Below are 15665 nucleotides of genomic sequence, written 5' to 3'. Positions count from 1 at the left end.
ATTGCCCTTTCGATGCCTATTGCTCATATGACCGACTTTGGCCCTTTCAAAGACTTTTGCACATATGACCAACTTTTCATATGTTTCCCGTGCCAAATGTCTTCGCATATTAATTCCCCTGGATGACTCTGCCACTCTTTCTCGTCTCTCTATCGTGGCCAACGTTTGACATATGAGCAGAGTTGCTTCTCTCAAGTCTTTGTTACGCAACACTACCAAATAAATTTCCATGCGTTTGGAAGAACACTATACTTTTCACCCTCAGCTTAATTTTGTGAATGGCTGTCATATCCCCAAAAAACAATTTTATTTTATTTTAAACCCTACGTTATGCAAGCACACCAACCTCTTTAAAATGAATTTTCACATCTCGCTTCTGGGAAATTGGAAACTTTGAGTTGGGAGTGAGGTTTCTCTTTCTGGGGTGTTTTCGGCTGAGCATAATTTCCTTTCTACTTGAGCGCTAGATAGTAAATTATATTGGGAGTGATGGACGAAACCAATAAAAAGTTCTGCATCTGTGTATTTATAGTGTGTATCCAACTGAAAACTCACGGCTCTGCAGTCGAAGGTGGACACTCTCTTGGGCGAATTGATGACTAGAAATCAGACAATAATTTCGAGAAATGGCACATCTGAATTGGGATTTTTCAGCCCAGATGGTACGAGTAACTGGTATATTGGCATCTGGAATGCCAATATAACAGAGAATACGATTGTTTGGGTGGCCAACAGGGAGACTCCTGCGAGAGAAAGTTCTGGCGTTTTGAAGCTTTCAGGAGGAGGTGATCTTGGACTGTTTGACGCAATGGGTGCATCTCTTTGGTCTGCCAATGTGACCAAAAGGCTGTTTTACTAGATTCTGGTAATTTTGTGATGTGCAGTGATGCCAACAAATCTAAAGCTGTTTTGCAGAGTTTTGACTATCCCGTCGACACCTTGTTGCCAGGGATGAGCTTCGATGGGCAGCAAAAGCTCGTCTATTGGAAAAGCCCAGTAGATCCTTCTCCGGGGATTTTCTCTTGTCAAGCAGACCCATCTGGAACCAAACAAACGGAGAAATATGGAACTTGGGACGGCAAGTCTTTCAGTGAAATCCCATGGATGATAAACCAAGTCTACTTCTACAATGTCGGCGTTGAAAGCACTCACTCTGGTTGTTATGTCAAGTATACATTGAATGGTACCAAGAATATGCTCTCATGTTTCGTCCTAACAAAGTCTGGAGGAATGCAAGCATATGATCTGCTTGATGACGGTAAATGGAATATGTTCTGGTCTCGACCAGCAGAACCCTGTTCCACATATGGTCTCTGCGGCACTTATGGAATCTGCAACTGCAACAATTTTCAGTTCTGCAGCTGCGTACAAGGCTTAGCCCCAAAAGACACTCGCGCTTGGGATTTGCGAGAGTTGTGATTGAAAATATATTAAAAACAGAACACAGAAGAAAAAGAAACCAGAGGAAAGAAACCAAAGGAGAAACCCAGAAAATGGGCTCTGCTGATCACAGGCCCAACTCATTATATTTATAGCCAAATAATAAATGTACAAATTTTTCTGAATTTGCATATATTAATGTGTAGTCAACATGAATGGCTGTAGGTGGCTATGGATGGTGGTAGGCAGCTGCACATTTTGCATGCGTGTTTTTGGAGAGTTCTTTGGTCTGTGCCAACCAAGCCTGACATAATTTATTTATTTCAACAGTGATCGAGTGGCTGTGTTCGACAGAGCCCCTTAAACTGCCATGCCAAAAATGGAAGCACCTACGGATTACGAGATCCGAGCAACAGTTTGGCTGCTGCTGAATCCGCATCGTCACACCCTACAATGACGAAGAAAGATTGCCAGAAAGCCTGCCTCCTTAACTGCTCTTGCACTGCCTTTGCTTTCAGTCCGCCTTTAGGGCCCTCCCAAATCTAGTCAGGCGATATTTTGAACTTGCGTACCTCTCTTCCATCAAAAACCAATGCAAATATTTTTGTTCGAGTAGCTGCCTCTGTAAACGCTACGATAGATGGAGAGTCATGCAGATTCCTCGATTTCTCTTCTAAGAATGTTTAGCTACATTGAGTTGAAGATTGCAACTAGGAATTTCAGGACAAAGCTGGGGAGCGGAGGATTTCGTACGGTGTACATAGGACGTCTGGTAGACTGTACACTTGTGGCGGTAAAGAAGATGAACAGTGTACAGAGACAACATGAGAAGCAATTTCGAGCAGAAATCAGCTCTCTATAACTAATTTATCATTCTTAGTCAGGCTCCGAGGCTTTTATGCAGAAGGCAAGAGAAGGTATTTGATTTATGATTTCATGTGTAATGGCTCTCTTAGTTCCTTACTCTTCTCAAATAAATCTAAAGGTAAACATAAGGTACTCGACTGGAAGACTCGATTTGAGATCGCGTTAGGCATAGCATGAGGATTACTTTATCTCCATGAAGAAAGCAGAGATTGTATCATTCACTGCGAAGTTAAGCCCGAAAATATTCTTCTCGACAATAATTTTTTGACTAGAAGTTGGCAGATTTTGGACTGGCAAAGCTTGTGGGTAGAGATTTCAGCCGTGTTCTCACTACAACAAGAGGAACGAGAGGATACTTGGCTCCAGAGTGGATCTCTGGTCTTCCCATTACTCCCAAGGTTGATGTGTACAGTATTGGTATGATGCTTTTGGAAATCATTTTTGGCCGAAGAAATTTGGATTTAAGAATTCAAGACTCAACTAAGTATTACTTTCCCTCATGGGCTGCCTCCCAAATTTTCAACGGCAACACAATTAATATTGTGGAGGCAGGAACTGCAGAGGAAATTGACAGTGAAGAGGTGAGAAGAACAATTATTGCCGGGTTGTTATGCATTGAAAAGTATGAGGGAGTGAGGCCGAACATAAGGCAAGTGGTGCTAATGCTGGAAGGGAAGTTGCAGCCACAAATTTCACAAATTCAGTACTATGCGCTTATGGATAATCCAATAGACCAAAAAAAACACTAGTAGCAGTGGCGATATATGACGTAAATAGATTTCAATAGTTGTGAAAGACACGAAAATTAGACTTGGAGTGTTTTATGCACATGGATTGTGGTTGCCTCTTGGTATCAACATGGAAAATGCTTTACCTTCCCAATTCTATTGTATAGTTTAGATTTTTGAAGATCTGAAAGATTAATCATTGACTATTTTTAAGCCAATAGGCTTATTTCTATTGGGCTTGCCGCCTTAATGTTGTGACATTCTGGTGTTATGGGAAATCATAAAATAAAATCCGGTCATTAACAACAATCTGTAGAAAGGTCCAAAAGACATAATCAAATTTAGGATTTCTAAATCGGCTTAAATATTGTATGTCATGCAAAGATTAGTTTTAAAGCCCTTCTTGTCTAGTACGAACATGAATGGAGCTCCTTCCTCCAAATCTTCACAATACCATTTTCCAAATTATAATTGAATAATGCAAGAAATTAGTGAAACATGTAAGGTATCACAATGGAAACTCTCAAGGGAATTCGCTCTCCTTTCCTTTGCCAAATTTCTTAATGTTTGTTTTGTTATATTATTAATCCCAGGAACTAAAGTTATTAATGCTCTATTTCTCATTAGTTCTGCTTAGGTAATTGTGCATGTTCTTTAGTCTTCATTTTAACCTATAGTTGGCATGAAAAAATTCATTATACGCAATTTAGAGCATTTTAATTTCTCTTTCTTCATTGGGCATGTTGCTTTTTCTCGGTGGTCTTTTTGTTTCTTAGCCTCAACAATTGAACAAAAATAGAGTTAGGATAACTAGCAGGGACAAGAGATGTGTCTTTCTCTAGAAATTTTATGTGTCTTGTTACATGAGCCTCACGTGACTCACTCAAATAATAGGCTGCTACAGATGAGGCTATTACAGATGGCTAATGTCTTTTAGCATGCAACATTTTATCTTTGTTCATCCATATCTGGTGAAACTTGTCAAATTCAACTGAAAAGACAAGAAGAAATTTATACCTGGCAAAAAATATTTCTACAATTTGTCGCTGGACTAACCAGACATTAAGATGGCTTTGCTGCAACAATACTAGTTAGGGTTGAGGAATTTCATGTGTTCATTAGACAATCACCAGTTTTATCTAATCCGATATGTAAATTATTACTCGCTAAACTGGTTTCTATATGACTTGTTTGTCGTATCTTAAATTGTGTTATTTTAATATGGAGATTCAGATCTTCATTTCTTTTTTGCAAAAATTTCTTGGTGTGGATTATCGAAGCTTGTATTAAAGGATTCTTTGCATTTGGTGAGATATTTTAAACATTGATGACAACTGAGACTTTTTTCCTTGCACAAATTCATGTTTCTAGAGAATTTCTGTCGATTTTTATTTTTTTATATGCAACTTCATATAATTTTTTATTTTATTTTTGCTTATGTTGAGTATTTGATGGAACCATTTTTGCTGAATTTTGACTTCACGCTTAGTTAATTTTCTATGGGTTGGTGATTTGTTATTGAATTTTCTTTTTCTACCTAAAATTTTGTTGATGTTGCAGTTTTTTTTATATTGACCTCTATATCAAGTACTTTTGGATTGTTTTGAATGAGTTTAATCCACTGGTAGTTTTTATTTGAACTTTAGTTGATTTTGGAACTATTTTTAAAAGTGAATGTTTGAATTGACTGAAGAAACTTTGAGCAATTTGTAAGATGAAAAGGAATCACTAAAATTGGTGCATGGGAAAATGGCTATGAAAAAGTGAAAAAAGTGTCATAATTGAATTTAAGCAATGTAAAATTTAGAAATGTGCATGTTTACCTTATAGATTTCATTAGGAAGTTGACAATACCAATTGTTCTCCAAACATCTGTGAAATGGCCCCAATTGAATAGTTACATAAAACTTGTGAAAATTGTATTCAGCTATCTTTGCTACAAATTTCAAATGTATAGATGACATATATATCAATATTATTCTTTCTTGGTTTCCCTTCGCATCCAATCTCAATTCATGTTATATTAAGACCAAACTTCAAACTTGGAGGGCTTTGCAGGTTGACATGTGCTCCCAAAAGGATAGCATTGCAGGCAGGGTTGTATAGAGGACTGTTTGCTATTTTGATGGGCTCTATTGTTCTATACTGCTCATCATCCCTAATTCTATTTTTTCTTTCCAGATATTTGTAAAACTAGAAACGTCGAACAAATGGGTTGCCATTACTTTTCGGCACAAAGTTTGGATTGTAAAAGCCATCAAAATTTTGATGTGGCCTCATTGCCCTTGTTTTCTATTTGGATCTTCTGATTCATGCCTAGTCAATTGTATAATCTATAATTAGTTGATTGGAGAGAGAGAACAACATAATTTTTTTTGGGCATGATTAATTGCGAGTTGTCCAAACATAGGTAATTTTTCTCTGTTTAGAAGGTGGTGACCAACATATTTTTTTATACATGATTATTTGTGAGTTGTCCAAATAGAGATAACTTTTCTTTTTTTAGAAGGTGGGGATTAATGTTTTTGACTTGCTATTACACGTTTATTGTTGCATTGGGACCTGAAAAAATTGCAAAACAAGCCCATTTATACCATAGGCTGAGATAAATTCCTATTTAATCAAATTTCTAGATTTCAATTATTTTTTATCAGCTTTCAATTTTCCTAGTAGTATTTTTAATTTTATATTGAGAAAATTTGATGAAAAATAGAAAGATGAACTCTTTCTTAAAAGTGGGTGTGTCATGTTCAAGGAATGTTAGGGTTTTTGTTGACAGTTTAAAAGATAAGATAGAATTTTTAGCATTTTTTGATGTTACTAGTAGATTATTTATATATTATATTTTATTAAAGGGCTTGACTAGACACTTGGAAATGTTAAAACAATACTAGTGCCTCACATGTGCTTTCAAATTTGGCATGCATTTTTGATAGAGTTAGCCACATAAGTGTGTTTCTAACATGTCAGATAGAGAGTAGCTTGTAGGATACAATAATATACTTAGTAGGACTAGTATTTTCTTCAACATATTGCATAGATAATATCTTGTCTATGTTCCCACATTTTACTTACATGTCTAGCATGGTAATTTAAATGATAATATGGCAATGCCCTACAACAATTTTATGGATAATATATAGGTGCTAGGACACATATAATTTTTTTTTCCTTTATCTTGACACCTTTCTCCTCACAATTTTCGGTCCCAGAGGTAACTGCTCTTGCTAAGAGGGTTGCATTTCTTGAATATGAGTTGTCCTATTACAAATAACTTAAATCTCATTTTAATCCTATTAAAGAATTCTCAAAATCGTATTTTATCTATTTATCTTTGTTATGTTGCTAATATTTAGTTGTGAAGCTTTTCTTAGGAAAAAAGTCGGTGAAATTTGATTCTTACAAGAACAATTAGCAAGAATTCATCAGCTTTATGTTAGCATTCTTAGCAATGATCATTTTCGATAATAATTAAAATATAAGTTTGATAAACTTTTTTTATCTATATCTATAAAGGCTTATACAATTTAATATTTTTATATAGATTTTTAAAGAAAATTTATAGGAAAACAAATGGAATGTCATTGATTAAAATAGTAAATATTTTCAAATAAAGAATAGATTGTGTATATAGGGATAGTCTAATTAAATTCAATTGTTGAACGTGCATTGTAATTTTAATGAAGATTTTATCAAAGTTTACAAAAATATTTGGAATAAGTATATAAGAATATAAGAATCTTACAGTCATTTATTATTAAAATTTATTTTTCAATTGTTATTTTTGAAATAGACTGTGTAAGGATTTTTCCTTCAACTTTTAGATCACATTGTATGATCCAGCATTCTTTCCTTTTATTTCTCTTTCATTCAGATGATAGATATGGAAGTATGATCTAAAAAAATATTTATATAAACATTTCTAAAAATAGCTTACCACTATTATTAAAATTCATTTCAAATAAAAATTTAAAGTATAATAAATCAAATAACAAAAGATCAACACTTTACATAGCCAAAAGAAAAAAACTATTTAATGCGAATGGTGTGGACTAAGAAGTCCTGTGAAATGTCCCTTTACTAATTTTGTGTGATATTTCAGGCCTCTAATCAGATTTTCAAGATCAAACAACTAATATCACAAAGATCCACCAAATTTCTCAAGAAACCCCAAATCAGGTATGCCAGAAATAGTGCCAAAAGCTTCACAGCTTCACCTATTGTTAATAAATCTGAAAGTGGACATTTTTACATAAATTTGAGCAGCATAACAGGCTTAAGCAAAACTTTTTCCCTGATTTCACCCATCGTTAGTTATGGAATGAACCTCCTCAAGCCTTAAAATGTACTTACAAATAAATGCTAAGGTGGATATTTTCGTCAAAGATAAATGCCACTTCCAAGAGGCCTTGGATTTAGAAATTAACTACCCAGTTTTCCAAACATGTGAGCTGCAGATTCATACCAAAGAGCTAGGAATGCACTACGCTCTCACATTTAATAATCTGAAAGTAATGCTTTAAATTTTGTGGCCGGGAAACAACTATGTTGGTTCATAGTTAGGTGGGAAAGGGTTTGGAGAAACGTTTTTGGGAAAACAAGTCCAGTAAAGCAGTCGTCGCAGAAGTAGCTCCCCGGGATTAAGTCAGTCGTCATAGTCAAGCTGCTCTGTGGCTAAGCCAGTCATACAACTCTACGTGTGGATAAGTCAGGTGTCGTAGTCCACAAAGTAAAATTCGTTTCTCGTGTTTCATGGAAAACGGTTCTAAAATATATAGCCAAGCCAAATTTTAATGTAAATGTATAAGTCAATTGTAATAGTATGAAAAGTTTAATTATACTATCATATGTATGTTGGAGATATGTAGGAGGTTTAAACTTCTACTTTCAAGGAAGAAGAGATAACGTGAAGATTTATTTTCGTTATGTGAATATTTGAAATCTTTTCCTAAATTGTATTTAGGATCTCTTATTTTTCAGTAAGCGGATGAAAATGAGATGGGGACAAAATTTGTCTCAGATTGTTATTTGCCATTTAGTAACCATTTATGTTTAAATTTTCAGTAAAAATAAAATTAGAAGAAAATTAATTTTTTTACCTTGTTTTTATTGTTGCACGACATAGATATGTATTAATGAGAGGACCAACTTTTTTCAATTTTAGAGATTAAATTTTTAATCCGAAATTGACTACAAGATTGCTGGGACCAACAACTTTGAAATATTCCTAAACAAAATCCATAATCTCAAACTCTATTTTTTAGGAAGTGGCCATCAATGAGACCTCACCTTAAGTCATGGAGACGAGCAACAAGGAGTTAAAATACAAAGACAAGCATGGGCCTTATCTAATATGCACGAGATGAGGGATTCATAGTTGAGTGTTAAAGTATCTAAATACTTACACCACCAACTCTTAAACTATATGCAAGGACATTTTTTTCAAGGCTCATCATTTGTTATATAAATTGTACTAGTAGTTACATGCTCATATGCATGTGATGAGGAGGAGCCAATAGGTTTTATTTATCAACAAGTTGGTAGTAATGGCTGCTAAGCACATAGGAGAAGGGAAATTTTATATCAAATACAATATAGGTGTGTAAATCCTAATGAGCCTTTGACAAGCTTAATAAAGTGTGTGAAACTATTGATGACATGAGGTATTGAAATTTGGTTAGGCAATGATTCTCTTTCTATGCTTTTTCTTTTCTTTTTGCAATTTGTGGGCCATCCTTTCTAGGTAGATCAATGTAACTTGGGATCTTTGACAAGATTAGGTATTATATTGGAAGTGGCCTTTATAGATTCTGACCAAGGAGAAAACAGTGATATTGTAACTTGATATTTGATCTATTTGAAATACTATATTTTTTTTGTATTGTTGAATGATATATTAAATAAATCCCCTCAATCAATATTTTAAAGTAATCTAATAATTATCCTTATGAATGCTTTGAGAATCTTTATTAATAATATATGAGGTTCATTAGGGTTTACAAATCTATTCTTGTGTTACTCATAATTGCATTTTTCATGTGCTTCTCTTTCCTTATTTCTGCTTTTTTTTTTTCTGAATACCTTTACCGTTGAGTTGTTTGTTTTTGTCCTATTTAAATTGTACACCGAGTCATTATCTTATAGATGGAAAGATGACTTTATTTATTTTATTAAAATAAATAAGAAGTCTACGTGTGTTACTTGACAAAGGATTATAAATGATGTTAAGTGTTATTTGAATTAAATATATGTTTTGGATAAAGCTATTTTTAATCTAATGATAAAATTATATGAAATTATTATTTATAAATAATAATATGACTTATTCTAATGGAAATAAAGTATTTAATAATCACTTTAATATTTTAGTAAATAATCAATTTAGTGTTTTCAAAATATTTTTTTATTATATTTATCTTTTATTAATATAATAATAAATGTTAAATAATTTTTGAAGAAATATACTTAAAGTATCTAATAATGATTTTTTTTTGATGTTGTGTTGTATTTAGGTAAGATTTAGTTTTATTTACTTAAATGTAATAGCTAACAGTTTTAGTAAATAAATAGAATTTAAATAATTGACAAAAATCTATCTAAACTAAGAGTGTTTATTATGCCAAGGTCTATATTTTTTTAGATATCATTAATTAATATTCTATCAAATTGATAGTTATTTTTTAGTGGATATTATGTAGATTTTTTTCAGTATTAATTTTAATTTTTCGTAATTATTTAACTTAACATTGATAAAAAGATTTAAAAAAAATAAATGTGATAAATATTTTTGATTGGCTATTATTTTTTATAAAATAGTTATAAATAATGATGAAAATATATATAAAGAATACAAACTAGAATATTAAATACAAAAGAAGTCACTTATTTCAAATATAACAATATTAAATAACTTATTTTTCCTTCTTAAAATTGATTTTTGAGATAAAATTAGTAAAATAATTTTTTTTTAAAATCAGTTAAAAATATTATAAAGATTTAAATAAATATAAATGATTATTTATTAAAAAATAATAATTTAAAATGAATTATTTAAGATTTTTTTTTTCTTAAATATCAATAATAAAATGGACAACATACATTACATTTTAATTTTTTTACTATTATAAATTTTTTATATATATTTACATTTGATAATTAAATATTAATTAAATGAGAAAATATCTTTTTGTAATTATAAATTTTAATGAGTAAAATTTATGAATTATATGTTCCAATATTGATTATGAAAAGTTAAAATATTATTAAAAGTAAAAGTAAAATAAAAATTAAAAAAATATATTTTAAATAGATAATATTATAAAACTAATTAAATTCACCTAATAAAGGAAGAACATTAGTAATGACAATTAGATTGAACAATGATCTTAATAGTTAAATACTTGAAGATTATTTTGTGATTGGGATTATGTTGGTCTTTTACTCACTTTGTGTGTTTAGTTTAGAATATTCACTATAAAAGGTATTAATAGTTCATTTCTCTCTTTCAAACTATTCCCAAGAAACCAACAATTCTCAAAGTTCTCATGACTTTAGTAGTACAATAATCATAAGCTACCTAACTAAATGTTGGCTTCCATTCTTCCTACACTTCCAACATCTACTCTCAAGCACCCAAGGGTTCTTGTGGTTCTAGAATGTTACAAGCACAACAATGATAGATAGAACAAACCAAGATAAAAATACTCTTTCAACACACACTAAAGTTACTTGACCATTTTCTCATTGCTAATTTGTAAGGACAAATCTAATAGAAGGAAAAGTTCTAAAACCATAGGTAAGTTTTTCTTTAAAATTTATATGTAATATGCTCTACAAACTGAGGTAGCTAAATTGTTTTCCACAAATGCAACTATAAATATAATAAAACTACTCAAAAAAATCTTGGTTATATATGTAATATAATAAACTAATAGATTGTTACTTTCTTTCAAAAACTATTCCCAAACAACCAATGATCCTCATGGTTCCTATAACATTATGAGTACAACAATGATAAGCTACACTACTAAATAATGGACCTTACATTATAAGCATTAATGTAGTACTTGTACGAGATCTTTCATATTCACAATTACATTCTTTGCTTCAAATTTTTTGTGTAAGAAATCTATAACTTGATTAATTCATAAAAGTTTGTTACCAAAAATTCTCATTATTGACCTTGCTAATCCCAGTTGACAACAACAAGTATTTTATATTTTAGTGCCTTTGTATCATATATGTATGTGGCATCACAAAAGTAATACAAATAATTTTATATATCATTTTTATGGAGTTGAGAGTATTTCAATAGTTGATTTGGACATTACTTTATAACTATACTACTAGTCCAAGTTCCAAGCGTCTAATGATTGCTTAAAGTGCTTCTCTAACATGTGTTCAATTGTTATTGTATTTGCCATAGCAATATACTATTGCAATCACTTCTATTTAACAAGTGATTAATCTTTTTCCTTCCAACCAATTATGTTTAAATATTTTAATTTTGATTTTTGATTTTTGATTTTTCTAAAGTATATATGTGATATTTTTAGTTTTCAAACCAATAAAACTATTTTACTTGCAATTGATTGGCTTAGATATTTGGGTCTTATAGGAGGAAATTTACAGGAAGTATCCCTATTCTAAGGCTATATTTTTTGATGCACAAATATATAAACATATGAAGGTGTGTGTGTGTGTGTTTATATATATATATATACTTTAAATAAAATTGAATAAAATTATAATACACTAAGATACAACTATTCTTTATTTTTAATATAAAACTATGCTATAAATATATTATTTAATAATATATAAATTTGAAATAGTTTTTTAAAAAAAAGAGTAAAATTAAATTATTTTTGATGATAACCATTTTATTCTACTTAATTAAACCATTATGTCTTACAAAAGATAAAAGCAACTACATCGCACTTGTTTCATAAATAATCTGCACAACTAATTATATTAAACAAGTAGTTAACTAAATAAATTTGTAGTCTTTCACAGATGGTTTACATACAGTGCTTCTAAATTTATATTTCTAAAATTATACATCAAGAGTTTTCCTCTACAAATAGTTTGACTTGTTGATGTTCATTTTATTATTGAAACTTAAAGACCTCTTTAAAAATTATTAAACCACCCAAACTTAAATTTAAGTCCAAGGCAAATAGTAAGTCAGGATCGACAAATTAGGCAAACACACATTCCTCTATGAGGGCTCCCAACTACCACCTTCTTTTGTGTTATTTTTTAAATGTGCTAATTTTGTCTCCCAAAATAGAAGAAACTAAAACATGATTAAAACTACCATGGCATGTTGGAAACTAAAGATTCAAACATTTAGAAGAGTGTTATGTCTAAACAAGGCTATGTAAAACTTTAAATATACTTATCTACTTTATTTATTTTTAATATTATATCTAATTTACAACTTTATAAGTACCAAATATATTAAAATTTAATATCCATGAAATTACTAAATATATTCTCATTCACACAATAAAAAATGAAATAAAAGTTTAAAGAAGAAAAGAGCAACAGGCATGTGCTTGATCAAACTGAACTATTATAAAATCTACAAAAAACTCTTAGTTAAATAATTTCTCTTGAGATGACGGTTCACCTTTGTCAATATTGAAAAGATCATTCTACAAGCATGACAAGAACACAGAGCATACAAAATAGTTGATAAAGATGATGTTTATGATGTATATTTTGTTGATAAATAAGTGACAAACAATCGTAGAAGAGTAGATAATAAAATTGAGATTCTATATGGCCAAGGGGTGGCCTATTGTTGGAGTTGAAAGAAAAAAATTATAGGGTCTGAGAATGATCAGAAGGAAAGTTGCATTGTTCAAAGACACACAAATACGGAATCTGTAGCTCCTAAATCAGTGCATTTATTTGATATTTCATCAAACATAAAAAATAGAATGGGACTGCTCATGGTCAGCCTAACTCTCACCCTTGGCATCATTGGAGGGCACTTGTTTCTTCCACTTATATATTTCCAATTTAGGGAACAATTTTTTCATGAAGTATTTTATTTTACATATCTAGTATTCAACAAAGGATTTCACATTTAGATAGAAGCTTGCACGAGATTCTTGGTCTACTTTGTCCTGTTAAAACCATCAGGGGCCAATGTATTCTTATATAATTAGAATTTTTTTCTTGGATTAATCTTAGAAGATCAAGTCACTATTACAACCAAGGCCATCTCCACCCTATTGCCAACTCCCGTAAGTCACCCTAGAACTTTTTGTAAACTATTAAGACACCAACATAATAAATGTTGACAAGATGATAGTCATCAAGCAGGACTTTCAAGAGCCACCATTTCCTTGCTCTGTTGTCGTCACCTTTTTTTGTTGCCTCCAAAACATTTTTGGTATTAGACATCACCAAATTGGTGAATGTCTCAGCTATAATAGCCTATCGGTTCACAAGGTATGCATGTTAGACAATAAATAAATAGTACATTAAACAAATATTTTAATAGAAAGTTGGGAATTTAACATAAAGAGAAAATAAAAGAGGGGTCTACAATTGAGAACATGCGAAGTCAAAGCTTAGTGTGTTATGTGTAAGACTAGTTTACTAATTTCACACTGAAATACCATGACTAATTTTAATTTCAATGGAATTATTTGCTTGTTTCAAACTTCTTGTCAAGGTCCACCACTCTTTTGAAATAAATCTCATTAAATATTTTACCTCATATTTTTCAAATATGCTAGTAGCTATATGCCATATTCAACAAGAGCTCTGTAGAGCTGGAGTCCCACCTAATGAATAAATAGATTTTGAAATTTGTCAAGTGTTCAAGTAATATTTTAATCAAAATTAAGCTTCTCATAATTGAAAATAATTAAATTTTTGATAAAATCATAAGATAAAAAAAAGTGAGTAAGTTTTTTTTTTTTTTTTTAAATGAATAGAATATTAATACATATGCTTTATAAAATGAAGACACTATGAATGATGCAAATATTCAATAAATAAAGAAACCAATTAAATTACTTGGAGTTTGTAAATAAAAATGCCTATAAAAGTTTGCCCACATAAGCATCTTCCAAAGATTTAGGCAGATCAAAGTGGTATCATGTAACATGCGGTTGGATGCCTAAGAGTTGAAACAAAAGAATGAATGTCAAGATTTCCACTTACATCAAATGTTTATACACAAAAGTATATAATGTTAACAAGGAATAGAGGCACATACACCTTTTGGATTGGGTCTAGTCATGCCATACAAAATGATATAGTTAAATCCCAATAGTATCACACTATAGTATTTAAAATGAAATACATAGAAATAGAAATAATTTTAAAAAAAATAAAAAAAAATAGTAGAAATAAATAAATAAATGTGACTTTTCTATAAATGACTATAAATTTATCCCTCCACATGGCCAATGGTAAACAAACAACTTTAGAAAATAGAGTAAATCTATTTTACCCTCTATCCCACATATACGGCACTCTTAAAGGTTTACCACGTATAATGCTAATCACAAGGTCAACGGAAAATTCTCAAAAAATAGACTTTCTGCAATACCCGATTATCCATCTACTACTGCTTTGATCAATTAAATTTGCATTCGAGCTGAAAAGAATGTAAAAGAAATGTCTGTACAAAATCTATTCAAAGATTCAAAGGGAGCTATAGTGAATCTAACATGGTGGAGATTGGAGACTTAATTTTTAGATGTAAAGTCCTCATTGTCATGCAATTGAACTTAGCCAATTTCTCTTGACGCAATGGGTGCATCTCTTTGGTCTGCCAATGTGACCAAAAGGCTGTTTTACTAGATTCTGGTAATTTTGTGATGTTCAGTGATGCCAACAAATCTGAAGCTGTTTGGCAGAGTTTTGACTATCCCGTCGACACCTTGTTGCCAGGGATGAGCTTCGGTGGGCAGCAAAAGCTCGTCTATTGGAAAAGCCCAGTAGATCCTGCTCCTGGGATTTTCTCTTGTCAAGCAGACCCATCTGGAACCAAACAAACGGAGAAATATGGAACTTGGGACGGCAAGTCTTTCAGTGAAATCCCATGGATGATAAACCAAGTCTACTTCTACAATGTCGGCGTTGAAAGCACTCACTCTGGCTGTTATGTCAAGTATACATTGAATGGTACCAAGAATATGCTCTCACGTTTCGTCCTAACAAAGTCTGGAGGAATGCAAGCATATTATCTGCTTGATGACGGTAAATGGAATATGTTCTGGTCTCGACCAGCAGAACCCTGTTCCATTTATGGTCTCTGCGGCGCCTACGGAATCTTCAACTCCAACAATCTTCAGTTCTGCAGCTGCGTACAAGGCTTCGCCCCAAAAGACACTCGCGCTTGGGATTCGCGAGAGTCGTGATCGAGTGGCTGTGTTCGACAGAGCCCCTTAAACTGCCATGCCAAAAATGGAAGCACCTACGGATTACGAGATCCGAGCAACAGTTTGGCTGCTGCTGAATCTGCATCGTCACACCCTGCAACGACGAAGATAGATTGCCAGAAAGCCTGCCTCCTCAACTGCTCTTGCACTGCGTTTGCTTTCAGTCCGCCTTCAGGGCCCTGCCAAATCTAGTCAGGCGATATTTTGAACTTGCGTACCTCTCTTCCATCAAAAACCAATGCAAATATTTTTATTCGAGTAGCTGCCTCTGCAGACGCTA

The 15665-nt window shown here is 31.9% G+C and overlaps 3 protein-coding genes across 3 annotated transcripts; all 3 read left to right on the top strand.

The window, feature by feature from the left end:
* The first annotated feature begins 595 nt into the window (after positions 1-595).
* LOC149554143 (G-type lectin S-receptor-like serine/threonine-protein kinase At2g19130) lies at positions 596-1419 on the top strand. The gene is made up of 2 exons (XM_089790439.1): positions 596-825; positions 885-1419. The coding sequence occupies exons 1-2, from the start codon at positions 596-598 to the stop codon at positions 1417-1419; spliced, it is 765 nt and encodes a 254-aa protein (XP_089646565.1).
* Positions 1420-2020: 601 nt separating this feature from the next.
* On the top strand, positions 2021-2996 carry LOC149554142 (G-type lectin S-receptor-like serine/threonine-protein kinase SD2-2). Its single transcript, XM_089790438.1, has 3 exons — positions 2021-2173; positions 2265-2297; positions 2520-2996. The coding sequence occupies exons 1-3, from the start codon at positions 2021-2023 to the stop codon at positions 2994-2996; spliced, it is 663 nt and encodes a 220-aa protein (XP_089646564.1).
* An 11757-nt stretch (positions 2997-14753) lies between these two features.
* LOC149554141 (G-type lectin S-receptor-like serine/threonine-protein kinase At2g19130) lies at positions 14754-15577 on the top strand. The gene is made up of 3 exons (XM_089790436.1): positions 14754-14770; positions 14830-15310; positions 15386-15577. Exons 1-3 carry the CDS (start codon positions 14754-14756, stop codon positions 15575-15577), a joined length of 690 nt encoding a protein of 229 aa, XP_089646562.1.
* The last annotated feature ends 88 nt before the right edge of the window (positions 15578-15665 follow it).

This window comes from Cupressus sempervirens, chromosome 6 (assembly GCF_028749045.1).
Source record: "Cupressus sempervirens isolate cs-2001-9-10 chromosome 6, ASM2874904v1, whole genome shotgun sequence".
Lineage (NCBI taxonomy): Eukaryota > Viridiplantae > Streptophyta > Pinopsida > Cupressales > Cupressaceae > Cupressus > Cupressus sempervirens.
The sequence above is the reverse complement of the archived record's forward strand: the minus strand, read 5'-3'. Positions and strand labels throughout refer to the sequence as shown.